General features: G+C 48.3%; 1 protein-coding gene across 4 annotated transcripts; it reads right to left on the reverse strand.

The window, feature by feature from the left end:
* Positions 1 to 325: 325 nt before the first annotated feature.
* Positions 326 to 24,525, reverse strand: arhgap40 (Rho GTPase activating protein 40). 4 transcript variants are annotated; one of them, XM_076025240.1, is made up of 15 exons: positions 24,504 to 24,525; positions 15,661 to 15,911; positions 13,912 to 14,132; positions 13,134 to 13,212; positions 11,974 to 12,122; positions 10,463 to 10,628; positions 9,780 to 9,871; positions 9,027 to 9,104; positions 8,162 to 8,321; positions 7,554 to 7,636; positions 6,173 to 6,379; positions 5,553 to 5,696; positions 5,226 to 5,377; positions 4,937 to 4,992; positions 326 to 4,018 (listed from the first exon to the last, which is right to left on the reverse strand). In XM_076025240.1, exons 2-15 carry the CDS (start codon positions 15,887 to 15,889, stop codon positions 3,909 to 3,911), a joined length of 1,926 nt encoding a protein of 641 aa, XP_075881355.1. In that variant the 5' UTR covers positions 15,890 to 15,911; positions 24,504 to 24,525; the 3' UTR covers positions 326 to 3,908. The 4 variants fall into 4 exon arrangements, with proteins under 4 accessions (XP_075881355.1, XP_075881354.1, XP_075881353.1 ...); XM_076025239.1 differs by lacking the exon at positions 24,504 to 24,525 and adding an exon at positions 20,636 to 20,738; XM_076025238.1 differs by lacking the exon at positions 24,504 to 24,525 and adding an exon at positions 18,536 to 19,400.
* Positions 24,526 to 27,149: the final 2,624 nt, after the last annotated feature.

Genomic DNA, 27,149 nt, shown 5'->3' on the forward strand with positions numbered 1-27,149 from the left:
GCTGATGAGCCCGTTCGCTGCCGACGCCTTTTTCCACGAGTCGCCGAGACGGTAATCAAAGAACGGAGCGTGGCTGCCCTCTTCAACCCGCACACATTAGCCCGCAAGGTTAATTTCTCTATTGATTAGAGCGGCAGAATTAAGCGACACTCAACCCAATTTTCTTCCCTGTTGCTCGCTCGCGCGCTGGCTGCGCGCTGGCTTCCGTCTGCCGGGTTCCAAATGATCTGTGGGGGATGACGAACGATGCGTCCGACGATGGCTATCTCTCTCCGACCACACCCATTAACCCATATTGGACAAATAAATCACGCTTAGCACAATCTCAGATTCACATTTATTGACAAAAGGGTGGACATTTTTCAAAAGTCATTTCTTTTTCCTTCCTACGGGAGAGAGAGAGAGAGAGAGAGAGGGAGAGAGAGAGAGAGAGAGACTAAAAGTACAGTCACACTTAGTATTAAAAACATCAACATTTTGTCAAGATATAGCAATAAATACATTCTGACGTCCGAGAATGGACGTCGACGAGAAGAAGAAGAAGAAGAAGAAGAAGAAGTCAGCGTAGACAATTCGCAGCAGAGGTTCGATGTTCCCCAGAAAAAAAAGGTCCATCGTTGGTATAAATAACACTGTTTCAGAGACGAGCGCAGCAGAGGATGCTTCCAGTTTTGTCACACACACACACACACACACACACACACACACACACACACACACACTTTATCACACAAACACCACCACCATTTAGATGACATGCTGGAGGTGTGTTGAGGAGACGGCGCTGCCCCCCCGCCCCCTCCAGCGCTCCTCGGGGGTGTTTGGGCCGCTCGCCCTCAGGGACGCTGCTTCAGAGGTGACCCAGTTCTCCTGATTGTCAGCAGAAGGCAGTTTCATCAGCAGCGGGCTTTGTGCCGGTGCACTGAACTGTGCCTGGGACCCTGGGACAGGCCAATTGGACTTGTGTAATGAAGCTCATCACACACATGCACGCACACGTACACACACACACACACACACCGCCGCCGCTTCAGTTTGGGGTTCCGGGGCGACAGATTTATAACAGCCATTTATTACCTTCTCCTTTTATCAAAGGAACGCCATCGCGCGCCACGTTTCTGATGCAACGCGCCGGGCCGCCATTATTGTCCATTAACGGCGGCGGCGACGGCGCAGGAGGCTGCTGATGGATGCCGGCTGTCATCGCCTCGACTTCCCATAAAATGGCCGCGGAGCACCAACATGGCTCCGATGGAGCGGGAGAGCAAAAACTAGAGGGGTGGGGGGGGGGTAGCATCCGCCGGTCGGTCGGTCGCTCGGCCGGTCAGTCGGTCGGCACAGGAGGGAAAAAAATAGCAAAACGTGAAAAGGACATTGGTCTGCTGCGATGGTCTGGAAAATAGCCCTACTGCAGTGGATTCACAGGGTACAAAGGGGCAGAGTCAGTAAAAATAACACAAAAAAACCCCCAAAAAGCCGGATCCTAGCGGACTTGTTCAGAGAGGAATATGTACAGGGGAAGTTCTTCGGATCTGCCGCACTTTGTGCGGGCGACTCAACACAGCACGACGTTTGACTGAGTGCGGCACAGTCTCTCTAGGCTACGGGAAACTTGTAAAACACAGAAGCAACAGTGGTATTACATTCATATAAATAATAGCAACCACACCCCGCCCCCCCCAGAGTCAGAGTCACTTCGGCACGTTCAGCTCCGATCCCCGTTTTAAAAACTGAAGACCAGCTTCACCGTGCGTGCGTGCGTGCATGCGTGCGCTAACAACTCCCTTTAGACGTGCAGTGGAACCGGACTGTCCTTGAGGTCCTGACACCGAATCCCTCGGCGCCGTCGGTGAAAGAAAAGTCTCTTTGAGCTCTGTTGTTTTTTTGTTTTGTTTTTTATCCTCGACACAGGTCACGGGTCCTTGGAAATCTATGGATTTCTTATAAGGCCCAATAGACGGCAGGCAGGCAGGGAGGGCAGGGCTTCTCTGATGAAGGGCGGTTATCTCCTCTCTTCATCTGGGTCGTTTTCTGTCTCTTAATGGCACAGACGGACTGAACGAGGGGAAGCTCGACTCAAAATGCCGCGGCGGGAGGGCGGCAGAAACGGAGAAAAAGTGCCGGATGCAAAAGAAGCAAATGAAGAGCATCAGTCACATGACGCCCTCAGCTGAAGTCCTGCTCCATTTCCAGTTTCAACCTCGGCCCCGCCAGCTTTTTTTTTTTTTTTTCCGCAGACACACTTTCTCGTGTTCTCAGCGGTAAAAAGAACAAAAAAAAAAAAAAAAATCAATAGCTCATTAAAAAGAGACAGTTTTCCCAAGCTGAAGGAGGGCAGCGGGTGTGTTTCTAAGCATTCGAGCCCCCACGTCATGCAAAACGCATTTTTACCAATGTTTCCCTATCACTGGAAAATTAATCTTTTACTTATTTGCTCTGCAGAAAGACAGTATGTTCTAAAACGCACAGTTCCAGAAGTCTGCCCCCTGTGAGGTCACAAGGGGCACGAACGCTGAAATCAAAATATTTAATTTTAAAAGAGGGTTAAACAGAGGGTTAATTGCTGTTTACAGGAGAGGAGACTTCATCATGCAAGGATGCTCTACTGACTCTGACTAACTGGTTACTATAACCAGGCTACGGACAAATTCACGTGTTTCATAGCTCAGTGTTTTTCAACCACTGTAACACCTGACATTATCTCACAGTGCACTGGTGTGCCGTGAAAAATTGTCCAATTTCACTTAACTGGTCTAAAACAAAACAAAAAAAAACTAAAATCCTTTGTCGAATGACTGCCTTAAAAGGAATGCAAGCCTAGTTTCTATTGGATATCAGCTTTGTGTGCATCTAAACATTTCGGAAAATCATGGGATTTTTTTTTTCAATGTGAAAAATGTGCCGTGGCTTAAAAAACAGGTTGAAAAACGCTGCCAGAGAAACACGTGAATTTTCTCTTTGCCGTCGCTTCCGTCGGCCCTCCGCCTCCCTCTCTTTCATTATGAAAGGAACGCGTGCAAGGAAAGACGACAACTAAGGTGCACTCAAAGATCCACCTGAACCCCAAAACCCCCGAGGAACCTGTTCAGCGAAACACACCGGCTGGTGCCTCAACTCACACGAGGTAAAGACTGCAGGGCGAGCGGTTGCTTTGCCAGCTTCTCCACAACTCGCGCCTTTTAATTGCTTAAAAAAAAAAAAAGGCAAAGCCTGCCGAAAGGCAACGACGGCCGCCGGGAAACGCCCCAATCGGGGAAACCTAACAATGTGAGAATAATAAACAGGATTTAATCTCGTGTTTCGAGATGAGTGTGGAAGCGTTTTCGTGTTGGCCGGCAGCTTCGCATCAGACGCAGATGAGCGGAGCCAGCAGCGCGCGAACGCCAGAGGTGCTCCGCATCGCCATCTGCTCCTCGGATGTCGGAGATGGACTCGGCTCGTTCTCCTCTGTTTGCCATCCAGCCAGGTTCTCTGCTGGAAGTAATGAGTCACCCTCAGACTGTTTTTTCTTTTTTCTTTTTCTTCTTCTTCTTTCCCCCGTCTTTTTTTCATTTTGCCCACAGCGCGGATGGCAACGCTGTGCGGAAGGCGGGGAAGCGAGGAGGTGGGAGGTGGGGGGGCTGATGGGTGGAAGTGATGGGTGAAAAAGAAAAGGGAGAAAAGGGAGGCGGTGCACGTTAATGTGGTCGTGGATGGTTTTTAGGCTCCACTCCTGGCAAGAAAAAAAAAAAAAAAAAAAAAAAATTCTCCGCGGATTCTGCTCAGCCCATCTGTCCCGCCGTCCCCTCGTCGCTCCGAGGGAGAGCGGGACAGGAGGAGAGGGGGGCCGCGCGTTCTGTCCCATTTGTCCATCTGCGGCGAGTCTGTCTGTCCCTCCGTCCCTCCGTCCGTCCGTCCGCCCGTCCCTCTCACAACCCTCCTCTGCCGGCGTTGGCTCTCAGCTTGATCACCCACTCCCCACTGCTGTTGCTGTTGAACAGGTCCAGGAGGTGCGTGTCTGGATCCAGGCAGTGCTCACCTGCCACAAAACACAGCCAGAGAGGTGTTAGCTCAGGAAGAAGCAGGTCTCGAAAATGTATGGATGGATGGATGGATGATGGATGATGGATGGATGGATGGATGGATGGATGGATTGATGGATGGATGATGGATGGATGATGGATGGATGGATGGATAAAATCAGCGGTACCTTGAATTTATGACTAATATGTTGAAAAAAGAAGCCACTAGTAGCTCAGTTGTGTGATCTGATGAACAGCATTGATGTTAATGAGTGAATGAGTAGATTTCAGGGTGACGCGGCGGCGCAGTGGTTCGCGCTGCCGCCATCACAGCAAGAAGGTTTGCGGGTTCAATTCCCAAGCCTTCCTCTGTGTGGAGTTTGCATGTGTCTCCCTGTGTCTGCGTGGGTTCACTGCGGGGTCTCCGGCTTCCTCCCGCACTCCAAAAACATGCATGTGAGGTGAATTGCAAACTCAAATTGTCCGTAGGTGTGCGTGTGAGTGCGAATGGTTGTCTGTGTCTATGTGGCCCTGCGATGAACTTGCGACTTGTCCAGGGTGTCACCCTGCCTTCGCCCTATGACAGCTGGGAGAGGCTCCAGCCGACCGACCCCCCCCCCCCCCCCCCCCCCCCCCGACCCATCCCTTTGAAAACGGATGGACGGAGTGGATTTAAGTTTTCAAGCTGACCCGACTGAATGTGTTTTTTTTTTTGTTTTTTTTTACAGTTCAAGTGTGTCAGCTCCCCCGTGACAGCGCAGACATGTGTGCTATAAGCATTTCTCTGCTCTGATAACTGCAGATGCACCGCCGTCCGTGTTTTTTCTTTTCTTTTTTTTTTTCTGGCGCTCGCACTGTGCATTACGTAAGACCTCGCTGCCCTTATTAGCCCAACGAGCAGAAAGACATGCAAATGTCAGCCCCATCCCGCTTACCGATGTTCCCGCCAACTTCATACAAGGCACAGTCCGGGTGCGTAACCGAGCCGTTCCTGTTGAGAAGCGCATCACAGGTGTGTCAGCAGTCTCCCACTAAAGTCTCTTAGGATGCTGAAGACACTTTGCAAATGCTTTTCTGACTCCAAACCATCTCTAGACACCCTTTATTTCAACAAATGCAAACACATAATTAAAAATATCACACTTGAACTGCACTGTTATTTTGGTGTTATTTCAGAATACATCCAATGATATTCTGGCCTTTGTAAAGGAAAAATAGACACACCTTCGCATCTTGCCCTTCCCATTGTCCGGGCTGCGGAGGGACTGGCGCTGAAACTGGGTGAGCAGGTCTGATGCTCGTGAGTTGATGCTGAGCTGATACTCCATGGTGCTGCTCACCACGTCCCCCATCTGGATCTTCACTGTGCGGCACAGCTGCAAGATACACAAAGCGCTCGTTGTTGGCATCGGACAGTGAGAGGAGCGGAGTTCGCGGAGAACAGGACCGACCGAGCGGATGCAAATAGCCTTTACTATGGTGCGAAGTAGTATGATAACAAAAAGAACAACTGTGTCTGATATGAACAAGTTCCTGATATGAAAAGCTCACATCTGAGTTGTTTTTTGTGGGCTTCTCCCGGCTGTCTGTGTGGATCTTCCTCAGAAGGTTCTTGATGCGTCGATCGTAGAACTGGTAGCGCCGGTTGCTATTCTCATTCAGCCTGCGCACCTGGCTCATTAGGAAGTTTGGAATCTGTGGGGAGAAGGAACATGAGAGTCAATAATCTAAATATAACTAAGTATAAACAGGTGTTTGTAAGTTAAGATGAAAGATCTCCACTCCAGAAGAATCGCTGCTAGCTTGCTAGCCAACAAGTTTAATTTATCTTAATTTGGCGCTATTGCAATTTGTGCGCTGCGTTAAAAACAGGCAAAGAGCAGCAAGTTTGTCCCAAATCACACTCTTGTACTTATGTAATAACTTTAGCATACTAGTGAAGATCAACAACCACATGCTAGCTGAAGTACCACTCTGCCACAGCGGCACATTTGAATCCGTCAAGAACATTGCAGTGACTATTGGGCTCATGGTGATAAATTTATATCTTTATTCTTTGTTTTCATTTCACCGTAGTGGTAGAAAAAGAAGTGCGTATGATTTGGGACAAGGTTGCAGTGTTCTTGCGATTCATTCGTCCTTCATTTGCTCCGATGCTGAAGCGGCCCTACCGTCCACAGCAGGTCCTGATAGCGAATGAGCAGCCTCATGACGTCGGCGGCCTTCTCCGCCTGCCCTTTCCCAGCGCCGTCCGTCAGCCTGCTGGGGACGGCCTTGTGGAGGAAGAGGTTGGGGGCCATGATGGTGGCCACGGCCCACAGGTTCATCCTGTTCCTCTTCTCCCTGGAGACCACTTTGCTGAGGAACTCGAGCAGAGCCTGAGGGAGGACACGCAGAGGCACAAGCGTTGGTTGGTGGGTGAGGGGAGGGGGGGGGGGGCGACTCAACAGTTCAACAGGCTCCGTCCGTCCTGAAGGGCAAGGAGGGGTTTTAAAACCAAGCGCGGCTCTCGAAGCGGCACGGCGACTCATCGCCAGGAAACGCCCTCGTCGGCGGAGAAGCACCTCCGCGCGCGGCGGGCGTCAGCTGCCTCCACCGGAGTTAAAGTAATTAGCTCAGGTGGAGGGGACGCTTCCGTGCCGTGAGCGGAGCTGCCGCCGCACTTGGCACTTGTGACGGCGCCGGTGAGTCACAGCGAGAGCAAAGTCTTTACGTAATCAAAGGGATGCGTGTTTAAAGCAGGGACCGGGACCGAGGACGGGGCGATGGTGTGAGTGGCGAGCAAACGGCTCTGGCGTGTTCTGGGTCATGACGGTGAAAAGTGGGGTAAATTCTCAAGGAGGACACAGTGACACGAGCTTTACTGCTGCCGTCGGTTTAAACCATGTCAGGGGCCATCTGTGAGGTCCGTGCCTGAGCGAAGATTAACACTTTGTTGGTCTTCACTCGAAAAGCGACCTCGGGTATTTGTGCAGCGGAGATCAGCGGTTGGTTCAAACACGGCTTGCAAGCTAAACAACCAAGCAGCAGTAAAAAAATATAGATCTGTCATGAATAGAATATGATATAAAAAAAATAAGTAAATGTAAGTTAACTTGGGTTCAACATTGGGTTTAAATTTTTTTTGATATTATAAATATTATATTTAAAATGCAGGTGTTTTACAATAAACCTAAACAGGGTCCCTGAAGAAAACCAAAAAAAAACAACACACCAAATCTCACCCTGCACCTGACAGAGCTGATGCATTTTTGCACTTAAAGTATTTTGATTTTGATTTTTTTGTTCCAGGAAAAAAACACACTACAGTATATATATGTGTGTATATACATCTATATTTTCTTTTATTTAATAGGATGTATTTTTTTTTTTTTTTTCAATTTTAAGAGGTGTTGAACATTTTTGAACATGGTAAAGAAACATTTAGCACGTTCGAGTGCAGGTCGACTCGCTGCCAAGCATAACGAATGAAAGGTCGAAGAACACTGGTCTGTGCTCAGCCACGTGTATGTGTGTGTCTCTGTGCGTGGTGTGTGTGTGTGTGTGCGTTACCTTCAGTGTGCTCCTGTTGGGCTCGGGCAGCAGCAAGATGAGCAGGTTCAACATGTGAAGTTTCTGCTTCAGCTCCGTAATGTCTGCAAGACGAGCGAGCAGCAAGTGTGAGAAAGGTGGAAAGCACGTGCACACGCACACACACACACACACACCCCTCTTCATTTCCTCTGCTTTTCGGAGAGGGATAATGGAAGCGCTAAAAGATTAATGTGACGCTGACAGGCGCTCATTAGGGCCTGTTGGCTTTTTCCCGACCGGCAGCCAACACTTCAGCGACTCATCAATCAGATTACATTAATATCAATCTGCTCTTTGATTTAGGTGAAACTAATGTGGAAGCGGCAAGACGCCTTGCGGAGCAGGGGCCGCAATCTTAAAGAGGCTATCGTCCTGTTCATCTTAATGTGGATTCCTCAGACGGGGCGGCGATAACTAGGCGTGGCGCCGCGCTGCAGGAGATAAAGCTAATTGTGACGCGGACCTCCCGCTGGGCCGCCGCGAAACAGCCCAGAGAGGTCGCATCAGCGCCGCGACGCCACCCGCCCACAACACAATTCAGGAATTCAGAGGTGGGTGAAGGTTTTTTTTTTTTTTCGCTCGCTGACCTCTGACGGCGCTGAAGGTGTTGAGGTACTCGGCGGTGAGCAGGGGGGCCGGCAGCTCCCGGATGAACTTCTTGAGCAGCGCCGCGGCGTCGTTGGGGCTCACCTCGTCCCAGCTGACGTTGCCCGAGTAGAAGTTGGTCTCCAGGTTCTGCTGCAGCAGCTGCGCACACAGCCGGAAGTCTCAGTGTCAGTTCATAGAAAGAGCCGCGGGCGTGTCTGGATCGGCGTTACAGGGTAAATGATCTCTGGGTCTGTTTGTCGACCCGCCCTGAACTCACATTCAATGGGATGACGACGAAACTAAGTTTTGAAATCGAGGGCGTCTCGCTTGTTTAACTGACCTACATTTGAGCGTTTTAGCAGTGTAGCTTCTCAGTGTGCTTTAGAACTCGAAATGAAAATATATTTAATCTGGTTTCAGTAAGAGTGAATTTTTCTTTATTTGGCTGAAATCAACAAAATATCACTAAATGTTCAATGTAGCTCGTCTACCATAAATTCTAACTTCCATTTCTATACTAATGTAATCCGCATTGATTCAGTTGGTTGTGTTGCCTCGATATCAAAATAACGCAACTGTCCGGGGCTCTCAAGTCTCCATTGTGCTGAACACTGCAGTGCCCTTGTCTACGGTACATTGAGGTGAGGTTGTTCATTTTGTTTGTCCACGCTTCCTTCCCTGGAGCGCTAAATGGCGCCCTCTGCTGTCTGTGTCGTGGTAGGACGCGTATAGCAATTAAACAGAAATCTCGAGTTTTTTTTTTTTTTTTAAATGTGTGTATAACTGTCGCTTTCTTTGGTTATATGACACAACTTAGTATGTTGAGGCACCACAGAAAAAGCCGTGTGGGTTTTAAGGTTCTACCTTGATCCTGGACTGAGATCCTGGAACCCGCAGGATGCCCTCTGAGTCCAGACCTTTCTTCTCCAGGAAGGACAGCAGCTGCAGAGGGAGAGAGAGAGAGAGAGAGAGGGAGAGAGATAGCGAGAGAGAGGGAGAGAGAGAGAGGGAGAGAGAGCAGCAGATAAGGATCCTTGGCTCACCTCTGCTGGCCGTTTGTAGTAACTGCGGCCACATTCAGGGTGTGGTCACAGCATCTCACATTCAGAACGCGCGCACGCACACACACACACACACACACACACACACACACACACACACACACACACACACACACACACACACACACACACACACACAATGTTGTTTTAGCTTCCTGCTAACACTGATGCTTTGTTGGAAGGGGTGACGGAAGGGAGGGAGGATCAAAAATCCCCCCTGCGTTGTTGTCACAAGAACAAATGCACTTTGTGATGTCACAAAGAGCCCGGCTGCCAGGACTGTGTGCTTTTGTATAAACTTTCTGAGTGGAAAGAAGAGCAAAGGAAGCAGAGAATGGGAGACAATCACCATCAGAAGCCGTAAATGAAGTGAGATTTGAAAAGCCATTCGAGGGGGTCACTCGATTTTTCCTTTTTCCTTGGTTACAACACGAAACTGACACTTCGGACGTGAACACGGTGTGCAAGTCAAATTCTCCCTCCGCCGCCAATAGGAAGTCAACCTCATCGCAGCGTTGCTCCTCAGAAGGGGGAACACTGAAGAAGAACTTCTTACCGCCTGCAGGAACAGCGGCGTGGAGGTGTTGGCTTTGATCTTCTGGTCGTTCTCCAGCAGCGTGGCCAGAGGAACCCCGAACAGCGAGCTCTCTGTGGGAGACCGGTGAGCAGTTCATCAGAAAGTACATCACGTTGGTTAAAAATCACATTATTTTCTTTTTTTTACTGAATAGAATCAAGGACCGAACATTTCAGCAGGTCAGAAATCTAACTTGCTTTGCATCCATGACCGATGTTTTATTTTCCACGGATTCAGAGTTGGAGCTCCCTTGGTAGACTCGGGGGTTTGTGACAGCAATACAATCCTCTCCCACTCTGACAGCACGACTGTGTACGTATTTCACCAAATATGCACTTTCTGCCGCCGCCTGCCCATAAAGATGTCACCGGCAGAAGTTTTGCTTGGATCAGAGACAAGCTTATGTCATAAATCAACACGACAGGAGGGAGTTACCCTGGTTTTGACCTGCCGCCTGCCAGTGTGTAAAAATATGACTGCAGGCGGTTCAGGCAGACAGGCAGGCAGGCAGGCAGCACCGGTTCGGGCTGTTTTTAAGCGCTCAAACAGATAAATGAAGATCAACAGCACAAAAATCCCTCCCAGTTTTCCACTGTCTGGTTATACTTTGTGTCTGCGTGTGTGTGTGTGTGTGTGTGTGTGTGTGTGTGCCAGACACACACCTGGGATTTTCCTCTTGCCGGTCTTGTGCCTTTTCACCTCCAGCTCGAGGAGGTCGCACAGCGCCGTCATGTCGATGAGAGCCAGCTGACGCACCTTCTTCATGTCGGCGTGCGAGAGATCCTGGATGCGAGTGACTCCCAGGCGGCACTTGGGGCAGACGACCCGCTGGGGCGTGGAGAGCCGGTTGAAGAGGGAGCGATTGGATGGGACGGAGAACAGACAGGAGAGGAGCGAGTGAGCGGCCCGCGTCGTGCTTCTGCAACCACTTTCACCATCCTCCTCGTCATCAATACCCCCCCCCCACACACACACACACACACACACACACACACACACACACACACACACACACACACACACACACACACACACACACACACACACACACACACACCGCCGGGTGCGTTCTGTCCACACGGGCCTCATTATTAAGACTTGGCACACTGGGAAATCTAAATCCAGCCTGGAAGCAACATAAATCTGCAACCCCCTTTTGTGACACAACAATACTTCATTTGTGCTGAGCTCCTTTTTCTCCGCTCCTTCCTTCTCGCTAAGCCCGTTACGCAACGGTGGGTCGAGCCGTCGACGCGCAGTAAGTTTACGGAGTTCACACGGAAGGTGAACCCACCTGAACCACGGCTCGTTCATTTCGCTCATGAGGAGTGCCGTGTTATCAAATTAGAGAGAAGTTGTGTTGTGTTTTTTTTTTTTTTTTCTTATCTATGCAGAGAGGAGAGATTCCCAGTGTGCACTGGGTGACGCGCCAACTCCAACCACTGAGACGCGCGGAAGGTTTTGCCGATTTCCCTGCAGAGCCACTGTGTTGAAAGGCGAAATAAAAGTGGATGCACCGATATTGAAAAAGAGCCTCAGCGCAAAGGGAACGAAGCTTTGCAGCAGTGGGTTTTCTTCTCCTTGCTGGAATTTTTTTTATTTTCAAAGTATTGATTTTTCAGTCGGCTACTGAATTGCTACTTATTTGGCCGCAAAGAAAGGAAATATATCACAACCTATTGTTGTTGTGTCATGATGGATGTTCAGAAATACAGCTCATGGAGCAGCCTCACACCATGAACTGTGGAGTTCTTTTTTTGAGATCCCCATAGAACATAAGTGGTGTTTTTAGCCCTGTGTTTGAAGCCTCCTGCTAAAACTAAAACTCCACGTGGGACCTTCTGTATGTTTGGATGAAAACAAGGGGGTCAGGAGGAGGCTCCAAAGACACACCATGTAGGGAGAGACGTCTTTGCCCTTTCTGACATCACAAAGGGTCGATTTCAGGAATTGTGTGTCACACCTTCCAAAAAGCAGAGTAAGAAACCGAAGAAGAAGAAGAGGAAGAAGGAAGGATTTGTCTCATTTCTGGGGAGTCATTTCCCAGACTGGAGATGCGCATTGGTTGCCAGTCCAGTAGATTTTTTTAACCACACGTGGAACAAACTGGCGTGCGGGAACTTTGTGTTCTTCCTCGTGTTTCTGAATTTCGTGTGTGCGCCGTGATGCTCACAGGAAGCGTGCCGTCCTCCTTCCTGCGCTGGCTGTTGTTCTGCACCAGCTTGGCCTGCTTGAGGAAGATGACAGCCTGTTCGCAGTAAGCCACGTCGGTGATGAAGAATTCCTCCTTGATGGCGCCTCGCTGGTGCTCAGGTGTCACCACTAAAAAAAAAGAGAAAAAATAAAAACCCACACATCACATCACACACCAACCAAACCTCAGATGGAAAAAATGCCTCCGAGGTTTTTGTTTGTGTCTCCGTCTACTGCTGCCAAACAGCTGTGTGTCTTTAAGTGGAACTGAGCAACGTGTTCTACCTGTTGGTGGCAATCAGCGGGCTTGTGTTGGATCTGATAATGCGTGTCGTTTCCTCCTGCCTGAAGTGCCTTCCGATCAGTTCCCGTTAATTTGGTTCGAAGTACTGACAGCTCTTTATTGTAAGTATGTGAACCAGACTGTTATCCTTTCTAAACAACCACGCAAGGAGCATTGGTGTAAATTCCAATGTTTTTTTTTAATCAGAGGGAGGGCAACTTTTGCTTGGCTTATATGAAATTAGAGGTTATTCTTCCTGAATGCATTTTGATATCCTATTCATGCAGATTATTTTCAGGATGAACGGACGGCTGCTGCCTCCTCCCACTTCCTGATCTAGCTGCCCCCTTGTCAGCGGGTCCGCAAGTGCTCACAACAAGTTTGCAGGACAGGTTTTTTTTGGTTTTTTTTTGCAGCTGCAGCTATCTCTAAAACGCGGCAGTTGCCACCAACCGTTAGGATTAAACACACGGCGGCTATAAGAGCTTGAGGCGCCTTGAAAGATGGAATCCACCTCTTTGGGTTTTGTCCTTGGGGATTGACCCAGGACAGAGACTTTCTCCAGTGGCAGCAGCAAGCAGCATGTGGACTCTTTATCCAGGGATTAATTTGAACCAATTTGGAGGCAGATCAACGCGGTTGATCCCGACAATCCCTCGTGTGAACCTCACAGTTCAGCCTCCTTTAAGCCGAGTCCTGAGTCTAGATGACTCCCAGCGAGGATGATTCGTTATCATCAGTCTCATTCAAATGCAACAGGTGCCAAATCTTGATTTGAACCCAAGCTGTTGTCGCCTCTGGCTTCTGGTCTTTATTTGTCTCCCATTAACCAGTGATCAATGTGCACTGCTTCTTACCTGACAGAGGCGTTTTAGCCACTGACGCCATGCTGCCTTGGCTCAGCTCGTCGCTTGGCTGCTGCTCGGGAAGGAGTGTCTGTTGAGAAATGACACAAAAAGTAACTTTATGTTGCTCATAATGTTGCTTTTTGCCCCCCATACATAGCACAACATAAATTTTATGCATTCTTATTTTGTAATCACCACCAATGCAAAACATTGCGCCTGGTGAAATGCAACCAGTCGTACATTTAAACTGGAATAAACAGTGGATTATACATAGAAACTTCAATAATTCCAGCTTCAGGGGCAGCATCCTATATTCCTCCACAGCTGGGACCTCAGGGAGTTCCGTGTTTGGTCTGCTGAGGAGACAAGACAAGTCTTGGATGCTCGGAGGGGTCTCCTGTGACGCAGGGCTGATAAGAATCAGAGGATCTGAGGGTGTAATTCCCTGCTCTGGGACGCCTGGATAGGCAGGGGTGACAAAGCGTGGCCTTTTCCATGTGATTCGCCTTTTATTGTCACGAGTCCGCTCCTCAGCGCCGAACAAGACGACACAATACGGGCGGAACAGCCGTCAGCGCCAGGCTGAGCCCTCGCCGCCGCCAGGGAAATGGATATTTTACCCGTCGGCCTGTGTTTCACCCTGTAACGGCCCCGCTGAGACAGGAAGCAGAGACTCTCCAGAGAGAGGCTCCTGGCTGGAACGCTTTATGACGCATTGCTTGAAAGGCTTTACAGGAGCAGACATATAAAAATCACATTTACGGCTAAATGCATTCGGTTCCCGAACCTGGTTTATGGGGGGGTCGAAGACGTCGCGGACGTCTCGCGGCGCCGGTTTGTTCCTCTTGCGGAGGGAAAGCGTGTAGGACTCCACCCGGCGCTGCACGGCCTCGGCCTGCGTCCTGGTCAGCGTGGACAGCAGCACGGCGTCGTCTACATCCTGGCTGTCCTCGCTGATGAGGTTGGACAGGCCGGCGTCGGCCAACCACTGCTCCTCCTGCTCGCCCTCTGGAGGACGAGAAGAGCGCGTGGCGTTTGAGCGGAAGCCGGAAAAAAAACGAGCTGCGAGCACTGCTGAGTAATCATAGGTGTTGGTTTTTTTGTTTTTTTTTTGCTGATGCAAATATTAGTTTGTTGATGACATTTTAAAGCCGGATGCTGACACACTGCAAGGGCTAAGCCGCATAAAAAAAAACATTACATAACTCTAAAGCAGAGCAGTTCAATGGCACCAGTTTGATCCAATGTGTCATTGCTGTATTTGCACCTGAGGGCAGGTGCTTTCATCTCTGCCGGCTTCGGTGCGTCAAAAGATTATCTCCCATTTGTCATATGTCTCATGAGTGTCGAGCGATAATCCATCCCGCCCTTCACTGTTTACTCAAAGAGCTTCATAAATTATTGAGCTAATGCCGGGCTGCCTGCCACCCAGCTGCAGCGCTGATCCCCACGCAGAGAACTGACGTTGCGTGGCACGAATAAGCAAACTCAATAAATTAGTTTATTAATAGGATTTTTTTTTTTTTTTTAATGAAAAGAAAAGTCCACGCCATTCAAGGACACTTTGATGTGCGACTTAGGACATTTTGTTATGGCAGGGGCGGAGCTACGTGGTGGCCAGTGGTGGCTGTGGCCACCCCACGGCGGGGGGGATAATTTGATATAAGGCCCGACAGTCCCACACTACAGCATCTCAAGTCGCATCTTTGTTGATTTATGGACAGCATCTTTATTTAAAACATATATTTCTGACTGGATGATTGGCCTCAAGACACTCAAAGGAGAAATTGAATGTCACACTAAACCCTAACACCAGGATAGAACAGAACAGAATAGAACGCCTTTATTAACCCCACAGTGGGGAAATTTGATATATACGTTTGTTATTAATATTTAACATTGGTGATTTGCTGTCCTCTAATTCATAGTGATGTTGACAGGCCGAACATTTAATAAATACAAGCAACTACAGTGACACTTGGAATGATAAAAGAAACCAAAAAAAAAAACAGTCATGTGGAAATTTCTGCTGTCCACGTATTGCCACCCCCTATGTGAGTCATGACCTCAGCCTTGCGGCCGCCCCAAGGAAAAATGTCGCTGTCTCAAAAACAAAGAGGAACCGCGGCTCAGGGCACGAGTCAGAGGTTATTCGAGTGAGACACGCGCAGGACTGTTTACGTAGACAAAACGGAAACAGAGGAGCCTCCCAGCGTCAGTGGTGTCAGCAGCCCTGGGCGACTCCTGGCCTTGTTGACGTGGTGCCCGCCACCCGCGACCACCCTCCTCCCCCCCCCTACCACCACCCCACACTCCCTTCACGACTGTTTGATAGCGTTGTCATGGTAATGAGCCCCCCCGCCGCACATGACAGAAACCTAATATGGTAGCAAAGAAAAAAGCCACTGTATTGTGCTCGCGAGGCTTAACCTCCTTGAACGCCGACGACGGTTCTTTCTGTCACGTGGGCTTCCACCTTCTCGCCCGCCGCGCGCTCCCTTTCAGCCACACTTCGAAGCCCCGTACCTTCCCGTACCTTCTGACTGTCGCGAGTCCCTCCGGGCGCAGTCGAGCTCCGCGTAACCGCTCCCCTGTCGGATGGTCTCCACCTCAGTCCAGAACGAGTCCAGGCACAGTTTGTCGGGGCGCTGCTCCTGCTCTTGCTGCTGCTCCTGTTCCTGCTGCTGCTCGTGGGAGGTACCGCGCGCGTCCTCAGCGGCTGCTGCTGCCTGCTCCTGCGTGCCGGCCCATGGCTCCACGCTCATCTCGGTGGGGCTGCCGGGGTTTCTGGCGCAGACATACACACACATAAAGAAGTCGCAGGCGTGCATGCACACGGATGAGCAGAGACACAAAGACACATACGAACGCGGGGGTTGGTTGAGTGGTGGTGGTGGTGGGGTGGTGGTGAGGCAGGCAGCCGCGAGAGGCCAGAGGAGGAGGTGGCGAGGCGAGGCGAGGTGGGTGGGGAGGGGGGGACAGACAAAGGGGAGAAGGGATGCGGCCGGGGAGGAGACGAGGAGAGCGTGGTGGACACAAAGGGAAGGAGGGGAGTCTCTATTGTTCTTGGCGAGCGCAGCCCGCAGGCGCAGTACACACCAACAGCCACTAGATGTCACTGCAAGCGAGAGGGTTCGGCTTTGTTGGGGTGCCACGCCCCTCTGGGTAAAAAAAGAGACCCGCGAAGAAATACTCGTTTCTACGTAGACCCTCCAGGGACACGGATGAATAATAATAATAATAATAATAATGATAATAATAATAATAATAATAATAATAATAATAATAATGTATGGCCACGCGATACCATATCGTGGCCACAAGATAATTATTGTTGTCATTCGCACACAGATTGCTCATTGTTACTTTAATTATGGACAAGTTCGAATTAATTTCATTTTACTTTAGTACAGGAATGAATCACAATCGCATTCTAAAGTCACTTGCGGTAAGGCATGTAGTGGTTATTAGCAAGAGACACTTAATTTGTCTGCTAAAAATGCGTAGACTTAAAACGAGATAAGGGCAAGCATTCACCATCTCGTGGCCACACCTTTATTGTCTCAAGTACATAATGCATGTACGAGGCCATGCATTATTATTATTTTTTTTCATCCATGTCACCAGGGGGCCTCCATATGTTTTCCCCCGCTGGTTGGATTACAGAAAAGTGGCAACAACGGCGGGAGAGTCCAAACTATCAGTGGAGTGGATCCGAATGAAAGCAGGAAATGTGCAAATGTGCTTTCCCGCTAGTCAGGTGTTGTCAGACAACAATGGGACGCACTCAGGGCTCCTCTGCGGTGCTGTGGCCCTGCGATGGCAGACACAGGAAGCGGTCAGCTGACTGACTCCGAGCGGCACAGCCACATTCTTGCAGATCTCATGAGACGCGCCGAGGCCGCATGAAGAATGCCAGGTAGCGCAGGTCATAGCTGGCATTCCTTAAAGATGTGATAGACACATCTGGCTTCTCATCACTCACTCCAAAGAGTGTGAGGTAGGCCATACCCGGTTTCATAATGCCTGGTGTAATGTAATGAGTGTTTTGTTTTTTTTAAATATAGATTTACGATTTACTATATATAGCCTACGTGATGACACATGAATTCAAAAAACACTAATTTCTTCTCAAAACAATGTAAAAAATAAAATAAAGGCCAAGATAGCATAAGATGGAAACAAAGAAAGATTTCACAATCTAGCTGGAGCAATACTTTAGAATGAATCTGAACAATAATTTGCCACAAAGATTCTAACTTAAACGGAAGGCGTCCCAGACTTTGCCCGACAACACTGAATCCCGTACAGCCATTCAAGTCCACTGAACTCTTTGTACTCATCGTGTTGCGTGTAATTCAACGTGACCAATCATTGAGATCATTATCTCACTGTATCAGCTTCTAACATTTCATAATTTAACTCCCGCTTCCTCCCCGCTCGATTGTATTTCCTACAAACACTCAAGGCACTAATGTCTATGAAGGAAACCAGGGTCATTTAAAGTCATGATTAAAGAGGCAAAGATGCAAAATGTTAGCAGCATGCATGGCTGTAATAGGTGTAATTGAGCCATGGCATGTTTCTGTCCTTTGATTTAGTTTGCAGATCAGTGACAAGGTAAATAAAAGGAAAACTATCCTCTAAACTCACAAGATGACCCAAGAACAAATGTGACAGTCACTTGACTGCTCTGGGCCACAACAAGCAAAAGTCACTTACAGCATCTTCATGTTTTCTAACAAAAAATATACTCTTGGCCAATCAACTCTCTCTGCTTTTCAAAAAGTGCATCATCAAAGTGTATCACTCCCTGGTGATGTCACCAGTGGGATTGATACCTCACCCAGGCTAATGCTAACAACCAAACATGGAGTATGCTGGGTTTTCTCCTGGTAACCAATTGTGTACTGAGTCCTGTGTTCAATATGGGGCTTATAAAGTATCGTCTCCCAACTTTGAGACTTTCAGAAGGAAATCTAACTGTGATCAAAAGGTGGACCCTTTCAAATGTATATAATATATAATATCAAATGTAATGTAAAGTCCGGGCATAAGCTGTAACCAAAAAGATGATCATATCATGTCTGAGAAGATCTGCAACTCATTATTTGAAAGATAACCATCGTACACTAGCAAGACCGCTCGCCAAAGATCTCAGACAACAGGCAAACAAAGAACATCTTCTTCTCCTCCAACATAATGATCAGTCCAACACAAACAACCTCTGAGATTCAAAGCCAAATCACATCCAGTCAGTGTGTGAGTCTACAAACAGTGATATGACTCAGGTCTATGAAATGAACAACAACGGACCTCTGAATTTACAATCGCTGTCGACTTTGAAACTGTTACTTGATTAAGCGCAAACGCTGCAGAAAAGAACAATCACTCTTTCACAAGGCACAAACCTGGCCTTCTTCTTCCCCGAGAACGGCTTCATGCGCTTGCTCCTCGCCACTTTTTTGCTGGGACGCAGCCTGAAGCGGCTCAGCATGGTGTGCGGGAGCAGCATGCCGGACCCCGACCCGCTGCTGCTGACCACCACCTCTTCTCGGCCTCCCATGATATCCGTGGCGCTCGAGGAAATCCAGGAATTACAGTTGTTCCGGCACAAAACGCTGCTTTATCCTCCGCTAGCGCTGACGGACCATGTGAGCGCTCTTGCAAAAGCCCCTTCTAGTTTCTGCGCTCTGCTGACAGGAAGTGATGTCGAGAGATCTGCGTGCTCTGCTGAGCTGAGCTGAGCTGAGCCGCGGCTGGAATGCTGAGAGGAGTGAAACAAAATGCGTCGTTCACACCTGTCCACTCCCACCACGCTCTCGGTTGACACGCCCTTGCGCGGCGAGACCGGCGGCCCTCAGGCTTTACAGTTAAACAGGAATGTTGGGTAGGGAAATCACTTTTAAACTACTAGCCGGGAGTGTGACAGCCAACTGACCTGAACGGCCACTCTCATTTCCACTTTAAGTGCGCCTGGGACCTCTTGGGGCAAGAACTTGGACAAATTCCTTAAGGCAATTAATCAACGCTTCTTTGTTGGGGGAAAAAAAAAAAAACGAGGCATGTTGACGCCTCTCTGTTCTGCCTGTGACTTAATCAAGTGGATGAGAGGTTAATGCTCTCTTCTTTTGCAGACTCTGCGGCTGAGTTCTTGAGGTCTAAATCTGAGTTCTTAACGTCAAATCACAGCTATGATTTGCACCATTCACTTGTTGGACTTGCCATCTCGGTTCAGCCCCATAACTCAAGTTGGCTCAACAGCTGACACAAGTGATGTGTGTGTGTGTGTGTGTGTATGTGTGTGTGTGTATGTGTGTGTGTGTGTGTGTGTGTTTGTGGGGAAGGGCAAAGGGGGGAAAACAGGCCGCAAGGGAAATCGTCTCAAGTTTCCCAAGCGCGACGGGTCGGCCAAACCTCCTTCTCCTCCTACTCCTCCTCCTCCTCCTCCCCTCCTCCTCCTTGCCATCAGCCAGATCACTGACTCATCACTCCCTTGCTCTCTTATCATGCCGATGGAAGCTCATACATCAGCTGAGAATGTAAACAGACAGCGGCAGCCACTCGTCCAGAGAAACGTGCGAAATTAACATTCCATTTCTCTTTCATCATTTCACACGAAACTCACCGAACTGGCATTTCCATGCATTCCAAATCTGCTCGTCCCCGTAGCCAGTGAGCACCGCTAGCGACTGTCGGTATGCAATTCTATAAAAAAACCACGTCCAATAAATACCTCAATGACTACCTCAACGCGCCTATTGTCAAATCACTCTGCCTTTTATCGATAGAGATCGTTTCAGTTTCCACTTGGTGGTTAAAACTTGAAACAACTGGTTTGAACTGAACACGTCGCCAACTTCTCCTCATCATGGAGGAGATGTTTTACAGGGAGACGAAGAAACTGCAAACCTTTCGAACACAAGCCGACAAAACGTCTCGGAACCTAAACAGAAGCAGTGAATAGCAGCGTTAATCATCGGCTAATAATATCCAGCAAGGTAGCCAGTAGAGCTCTTGGTGTAAATGTCAAGCCGCTGAGATTGTTTCTGTTTGAATGGACCTCGGGTGAACAAAGAAAGTCAACAGGAAGTCATCCGCTCTCCGAGAAGAATAGGCATAATGTCAAACAGTTGTTCAGCAATCATAGTCAGTAGCACTGTGGGAACTCACACAAACCCCCAAAATGCGGTACCCCTGGCCAACAAAAATACACTAATCCAGTCTTTTTCTTTAAAATTCACAACAGCCAGTTTAATCCTCATGGCTAAATGCCACTGCAAGCCTCTTACTCTGCAAAGAATTCAACTGTTTTCCCCTAAGTATCACTTCACCAAGCTCTGCGCCAGCACGTTGGAAAATCCAAAGAGAAACGGTTTGGAAGACAAAGTCCAAAGAAAACAACCACATCCGAGCCTGTTTATGGCAGAGTAGTTTCATCCATGAGCTTTAGTAGTTTATCAGCCCCTCACCCCCCCCCGCCTGCCTCCCCAGAAGAAGCCCAATCCTACCTGGCTTTGGCCCGCGCGATGGTCCTGCCCGAGAGAAACAGTAGGGCCGCCATGCCACTTCTCCCCCACGGCATCCTGCTGTGGTCCCCCGGCCCCCTCCCCCCCCGCCACACGCAAGAAAGTACTGCGAGCCGTAGGAAACGGCAGCTGCCTGCCCCTGGCAAGCTGCTTCCCTTGTAATCTCATCGGCAGACAAGCACATCAGAACAAGGACGGTCTGGCTGTGCAGGCAGGCACGTCACTACGTCGCATCCTGAGTCAGGAAAGGAGGTCTGAGTGGGGGGTTGGGGGGGGGGGGTGGAGAGGGGTCGGGAAGGGGAGAGAAGCCGAGTGGCTGGAGGGAGGGGAGGGGAGGGGGTCGGCTGGGTGGGCGGCATTGTGAATGGCCGCCTGGGTGGATGGATGGACTGACGGATGGTCAGACGGAGCTGAATGGATCCGACTGCGTACAACAGCTGCAGGACTGGCTGAGCGTTCGTCTGCAGGCTGGGCCGCATGTTTGGATAAAGTTACACGGACTTCATCGTTTCTATTATGGGAGCAGGGCAGAGTAGAACTTTACAGCATGTTCAGCTGTGGTTCTATTCGACATCCTCAGTTTTACCTTGTTTCCTTTGTTTCTTTCTCTCTTTTTTGTGCATTTGTATGCTGCTCCCTGGAAGCTTCCGGAGGCTGCGTTCACTGTCAATCCAAAAACTCCCCGTTGCTCAAGCTGTGACAGATGCCTTGACGGGTTTCCCTCACTGCAGACTCGTCTGGTGTTGAAAGCCTGGCACAATTGCTCCACAATCCTGCTCGCTTAAATTGCAACAACAGCTTTGAAGTGAACGCAGCCTATGTTGGATCAGGTTAGAGTGAAGTCAAGTACAGCAGGCTCCAAACATCCTGCTGTTAAAATGATGGAGGTCCTCATTTGGACCAAAGGCTCAGAGCTAATGATTCTTAATTTAAGCTCCTTTTGAATGGAACACATATGTTGCCAGTCAGAAATAACCGTCACAGTTGATCAACTGAAATTCTACAAGTTGATTATCACATACCAGCCACTCAGACTGAAACAAGTAGCTTTGGTTCAAAATCAATGGCGCTTTTCATTGGGGGTGCGTCTCAGATGGAATTAGCCTCGTCCCTGTTGTCCGGAGTGAGATATCTGCTGGGATTAGAGTCGCCTCTGCTCTGTGGCACCTCTGACTCTTCGCCCTGTCACTTGTCAGTCTGTCTCTCACCAGATGAAGGCAGATTAGGCAGACTGTGGGGATCCCTCTCTGGATTTGGCCTTCTTCTCCATCACTTCACTTTCTTTACTTCTTCATCACACCTTTCTCCTCTCCTCTAATATTCTCGACCGATCGGACAACTCTTTGCTTCCAAAAGGTGTTGTGTCCCATTTTCTACTGTAACCACTCCTCTCTCTGTTACCTTCCCGCAATCCTGTTTTCTGTTACATTCCACCAAAGACCTTCATGGCCTTGTTCTTCCTCGAAACGTCCCTATGAATCATCTCAGACTATCTCTCCTTCTGGGTTAAGCCCTTTCCCGACTCCTCTGTCAACCCCCCCTTGGCTCCGAGTCACGGCTGAAGGGAAAAAGGAGAGTAGAGAACGTGACGCCGTGTGTCAGCGTGACCCCGCAGATGGCATGTGACAGGCAGCTTAGCCTCACACCCTGGCTGCTCATCCGCCTCTTGGCAAGCTGAGCCGGTGTGGAGGGATGGAGAAGGTGGGGTGGGGCAGGAAAGTGGAGCAGCGTGGAGAAAAAAAGGAGGGAGGGGAACTTATTGATGGAAACAGTGGAAGGAGGAGTTGGTTTAAAGGCTAAATCGACCGAAATGAGTTTAACATTGGATCTCGGGAAGGTTTGAGAAGTTGGAATTAGAGGAGAGGAACAGAGCAGATGGTAGGCATCGCCTTGGAGGTCGATGAATAAATACCAAACAAACGTGAGACAAAGGCAACAGGATGAGGTGTGGCCCTCGCAACAGTAGCGAGGTTGAATCTTGACTGCGAGCCAGTGCACGTACGTGCCTTCAAGGGCCACTTAGACCTCACGGAAACAAATTGCATCAACCTAAATTGATGCGCTGAGTGCCTCAAACGGGGATGTTTGCAAAAAGGAAGCTGATGCAACTTGATCTCTGATTGGCGAACACTGTCCAGCACCTCTCAGGAAATGCGGCGAAGTAACACAAAACGCTGCAATGAGTCCCTGCATCACAGCCATCGTGACGAGAGTCGTCATTTCTGGCTGCAGAGTGTAGCGCGCTAATTCGGGCTGGCAGTCCAGCTGAACTCCTTCTGTGAGCGCAGATGGAAAATAGCACATTGGTCCACGACAAAAAGATGTCAACTGCTCTCTGAAAGCACAATATTGTCTGCAACAGGAAAAATGCACGACAAAAACAAAACAAATTCTCAAATGTGCACCTGGAGAATTCTGATTGATGCGCTTAATATGCGGTGGCAACTGACAAAAGCACAGAATGCCTTTGTCAAAACTGTGTTTTTGTGAAAGTTGACTGAGAAAACGCCGTGGGGCCGCTCTAAAAGACACAGCGACACGTGACAGAGGAGTCCAAGTTAACAAGCTGCCAGCAGGCGTTCATCACGCCAGCGTCACACCTCTGGGAACCCAATGGGTTTATGAGTTCACGTGAGTGACAAGGAGGAAACCGGAATATACGCTGTGACTGACCTACATTTAAAACCGCTCTAAATAACCATGATAATAATATAATACTGAACTACTGATGATGATGAAAATCTTCATACTAATTCCACCATTCCCTTCGCAATCACATAAAAAAAAGCTTCTATCATATATATGTATATGCATATGTATATAATTTAAATAAATGAATAAATAACACTCTGAAAACAGCCATAATATGGCAACTTCAACACTTCATCATTGCAATCCATCAATATTATTTATTGAAATTTCTAAACAACGTCCTATCTGCTGTTTGTGTCGCACCATATTTTGTAAACAGAATTAGCGGTGACCTCACACCATGCGTACTCCTGTTAACTCCCTCGCTGCACACCTTTAAGATCCCTTCACTTATAGAGCATGGCCATATGGAGCAAAAGTGGATTAGGGGAATAGCAGCACCTCACTCCAAAGTGACTCTCACCATTTAGACGTCAAGGCAAACGCTGAGCATTAGTGTCAGTTATCATCTTCAAACGCTGAGCATTAGTGTCAGTTATCATCTTCTTATGTTTCAAAATAAAAGACATTTAATTAGGCTGGACATTGGTATTCAAAATTAGAAGAAAAATGACATTTTTTGTTGAAAACCTGTAATCTTCCCAATCTAAAAACTCAGTTCAATATGTGTCAGTTCAATATGACACCATTAGATCATCTGAAGAAAAGTGAACTCCTATAAAAGAATCTGTCTAATAACAGTGTAGTGCCATCAATGACCTACTTGGTTTTTATTGGCCCCTTTAAAACCCAAGCTTTGGGTTCAAGATTGTTGGGACAGCATTTAAACACGCGTGCGGCCCTGCAATCTAGCCAGCAGCACAACGTGACAATTCAATCACACAAACACACACACGCACACACGCTCGTGCCTCCGAGCCCCCATAAAATCCCGACTTCGTCTGCAGCCCCATAATTTAGTTGATGTGCGCACGCGATCGACACAGCTGCACGTGAAGGAAGTCTTTTTTTTTTTTTTTATATTATTTTTTTTATTTGAATAAGTAGGAGCCATAGCAACAGGTCGTTCCCTAGCAACCGGAAAAGCTCGAAAGAAGAGAGTCACGCCGCAAGTGAGCAACTGAGACAAGTCGTGTTACACCGTCCTCGATTCACAGACACACATATAACAACGACGTTAATGTTTCGTTCGGCTTACCCGAGAAAGCGCTGTCATCTCCGGCGGCAGTGAGAGGAGTTCTCCGGGAGGCGCAGGCAGCAGTGATGAGACTCGCTGGACAGATGGCTGGAGGGGAGCTGCAGCTGGCAGGCGGCCCAGCCGCAAAACCTCCTTATCCCGCTCGTCCCGCGCGTGACGTCAGCACGCCGGGCCACACGATGACGGCTTCGAGTGACCCTCCGCTGCCGTGCGGTGTTTTTCCACGTCCATTGGAGAGGCTGCGTTTCCCTTTCTGTCCTGCGTGAACAACTGAAAGGGGCGATCCTCTTTTTAATTGCAACTGTTGAATGGTTTTATTTATGACACGATACTCATGTTTCTATTGTCTCTAAATGGCATATTAGAGAGGGTTAGCAATGGTTGTGTTTGTGTATGTATGTATGAGTATATATATATATATCCTGCAAATATTTATAAATACATACACACATACATACTGTACATATGAGTTGCTGCCATGTGATTGGCTGGTTATGTGGGTAAAGCGTATCAGAGATGTTTACGTCACAGTCAGATGAGTCCATTTTGTTAATTTTCACTGCAGTGGAATATAACACGTGCACTTCCCTACTGCTCCCATTGATTTAGGAATCGAACGAAGATGCTCTCACTCTGAACTCTGGACATTGGAGGAGACTCACGTCATCTTTTTCTCAGTCCTAAATGCTTTGCAGGTCATTCCCTCCATTTGTTTGGCCAAGCTGTTCAAGATGTTGCTAATGGTGGTGTGCAGAACCTCTTGACAGTGGGTATTTAGCATCCCCGGTGGGTCTTAATTTGCACGGGTAAAGAAACTGCACTCCATTTGCTACTTGGGGACCCATTCATTGCACAAGTCTTCTCATTGTGATGAAGTTGTTTATAACCAGGGCTTTCATTTACTATCTTGAACTACAACAGTTGCAGCATCATCTATTAGTGGCACGGGTCCAACACAAACAATAAGTACACCTCGTTTAATTGAGACTCCTGCTCTGCTAAGGGCAGTCTGCACTGTAATGTAAATGATCTCAAACTGTCTTGAAGAGTGATCGCACATGTTCACCATCGAACTCTGAGCAGGTTTAAGCAATTTGCTAAGACAACAGATTATGATTCACATGCATAACCATCAGTTTTGTCTTCCGCAGACCGCCGCGCTACTTCTTTGCCACTCGACCCTGCGAGACAGTCATCGTATATCTCTCTTAACCTGGCCCGTTCCTCTCACGTCGGCATTGTGTCTGCTTGCATTTTTCAGGTTAAAGGATAATTCCTCCTGGACGACTTCTCTCTGGCATCCTGTTATTGTTTTCACTGCGCTCTCCGGCTGTCTTGCAGCTTCATTCCAGAGCTGCGCGGGCACATTTGTATGTGTATGTGTGTGTGCGTGGGTGAGGGGGTGGGGTGGGGAGGGGTCGGGGGGTTGAGAGAAAGGGAATTTGAAGCGGAGGACAGACAGAAGGAGAAAAAAAGACAGAGGGACAGACAGACAAGAGAGCACCGAGGGCCTTGTAAAGCAGCCGAGGCTTTTCCTGCCATTGTTTCTCCTGAACGTCGTCGTCCTCCAGCTGCTCTGCATGCTTTTAAATGGCGCAGTGTTGGCGAGTAATCTATTACTAAGTAATCCACTACTGTAATTAAACTACTTTTTTTAGTAACAGAGTAATGTAACGGGATTACTCTGGCAACACTGGTATTTATCAAGTACTTGATAAATTACTTTATCAAATATTGATTCCATTATCTTTGTGAAATTTTTTGCAAGCTAAAAATGTCTTATTATGCACAAGATGTCAGAAATTTAGAAAAACAACCGAAGACAATGATGTCGCAGACTGATGATGCAGCCGTGCATGAAGCGTCATTGATATGCAACGACGCACCAAAACAAGCAGGACGGCGGCAAAAGGAAGACAGCAAAAGCGTTTGGCAGCTGGAAATACAAACATAATTTTGAGTTCATCTCGTCTAAATCAAAGAATGTTGTGGTTCGTTGAACGTTTATGTGCAGGAAACGAGACGTTCTCAACTGTTTATCTTTTTTCAAAGAAAGTAATAAAGAAGTAATTAGATGACTTTTTAAAGGAGTAATCAGTAGTTGGATTACTTTCATGGAGTAATCCCAACACGCAGAAACAGTCACCCAGAAAACCTACAGATCACTCAACACGTGATAAACCGTCACTGGATAAACAGTTTTATCAATCTCTCAGGGAATTTCAACTCAATAACAGAATGCACTGGGAGAATAAAGTAAAAAAAAAAACATTGTAAAATATAATAAATAAAAAAATAATCCCTCCTTTTTTAGGCTCCTTTTACATCCCACAGCTCAGTCGGATTAGGCACCAAAACGCTTTGTTCATTAATGCTACATAAAAATTGCTTTGCTCTCTCTTGTTGGGAGTTCACGGCAAGAAGTCAAGTGTGTGAGCTAATTTGTGAGTGCAAGCTCCTCTACGCCGCTTTATCTTCTTTTTGTTCAACAAGTTCTGTCACTCTCATGCATACCTGCACCCCTGCCTGCAGGTGGGAGTGTCAGAGTGCGCTGTGCATGAATGACACAACACAACAAGGCAACAACATGAGTCACGCGGTGAGCGGAGGTTTGGCGCTGCTTCCCTCTTACGCACACGCACACGC

This window comes from Nelusetta ayraudi, unplaced genomic scaffold (genome assembly GCF_046127955.1).
Source record: "Nelusetta ayraudi isolate G7.1 ecotype Tasmania unplaced genomic scaffold, CSIRO-AGI_Nayr_v1 ptg000017l, whole genome shotgun sequence".
In the NCBI taxonomy this organism is placed as follows: domain Eukaryota; kingdom Metazoa; phylum Chordata; class Actinopteri; order Tetraodontiformes; family Monacanthidae; genus Nelusetta; species Nelusetta ayraudi.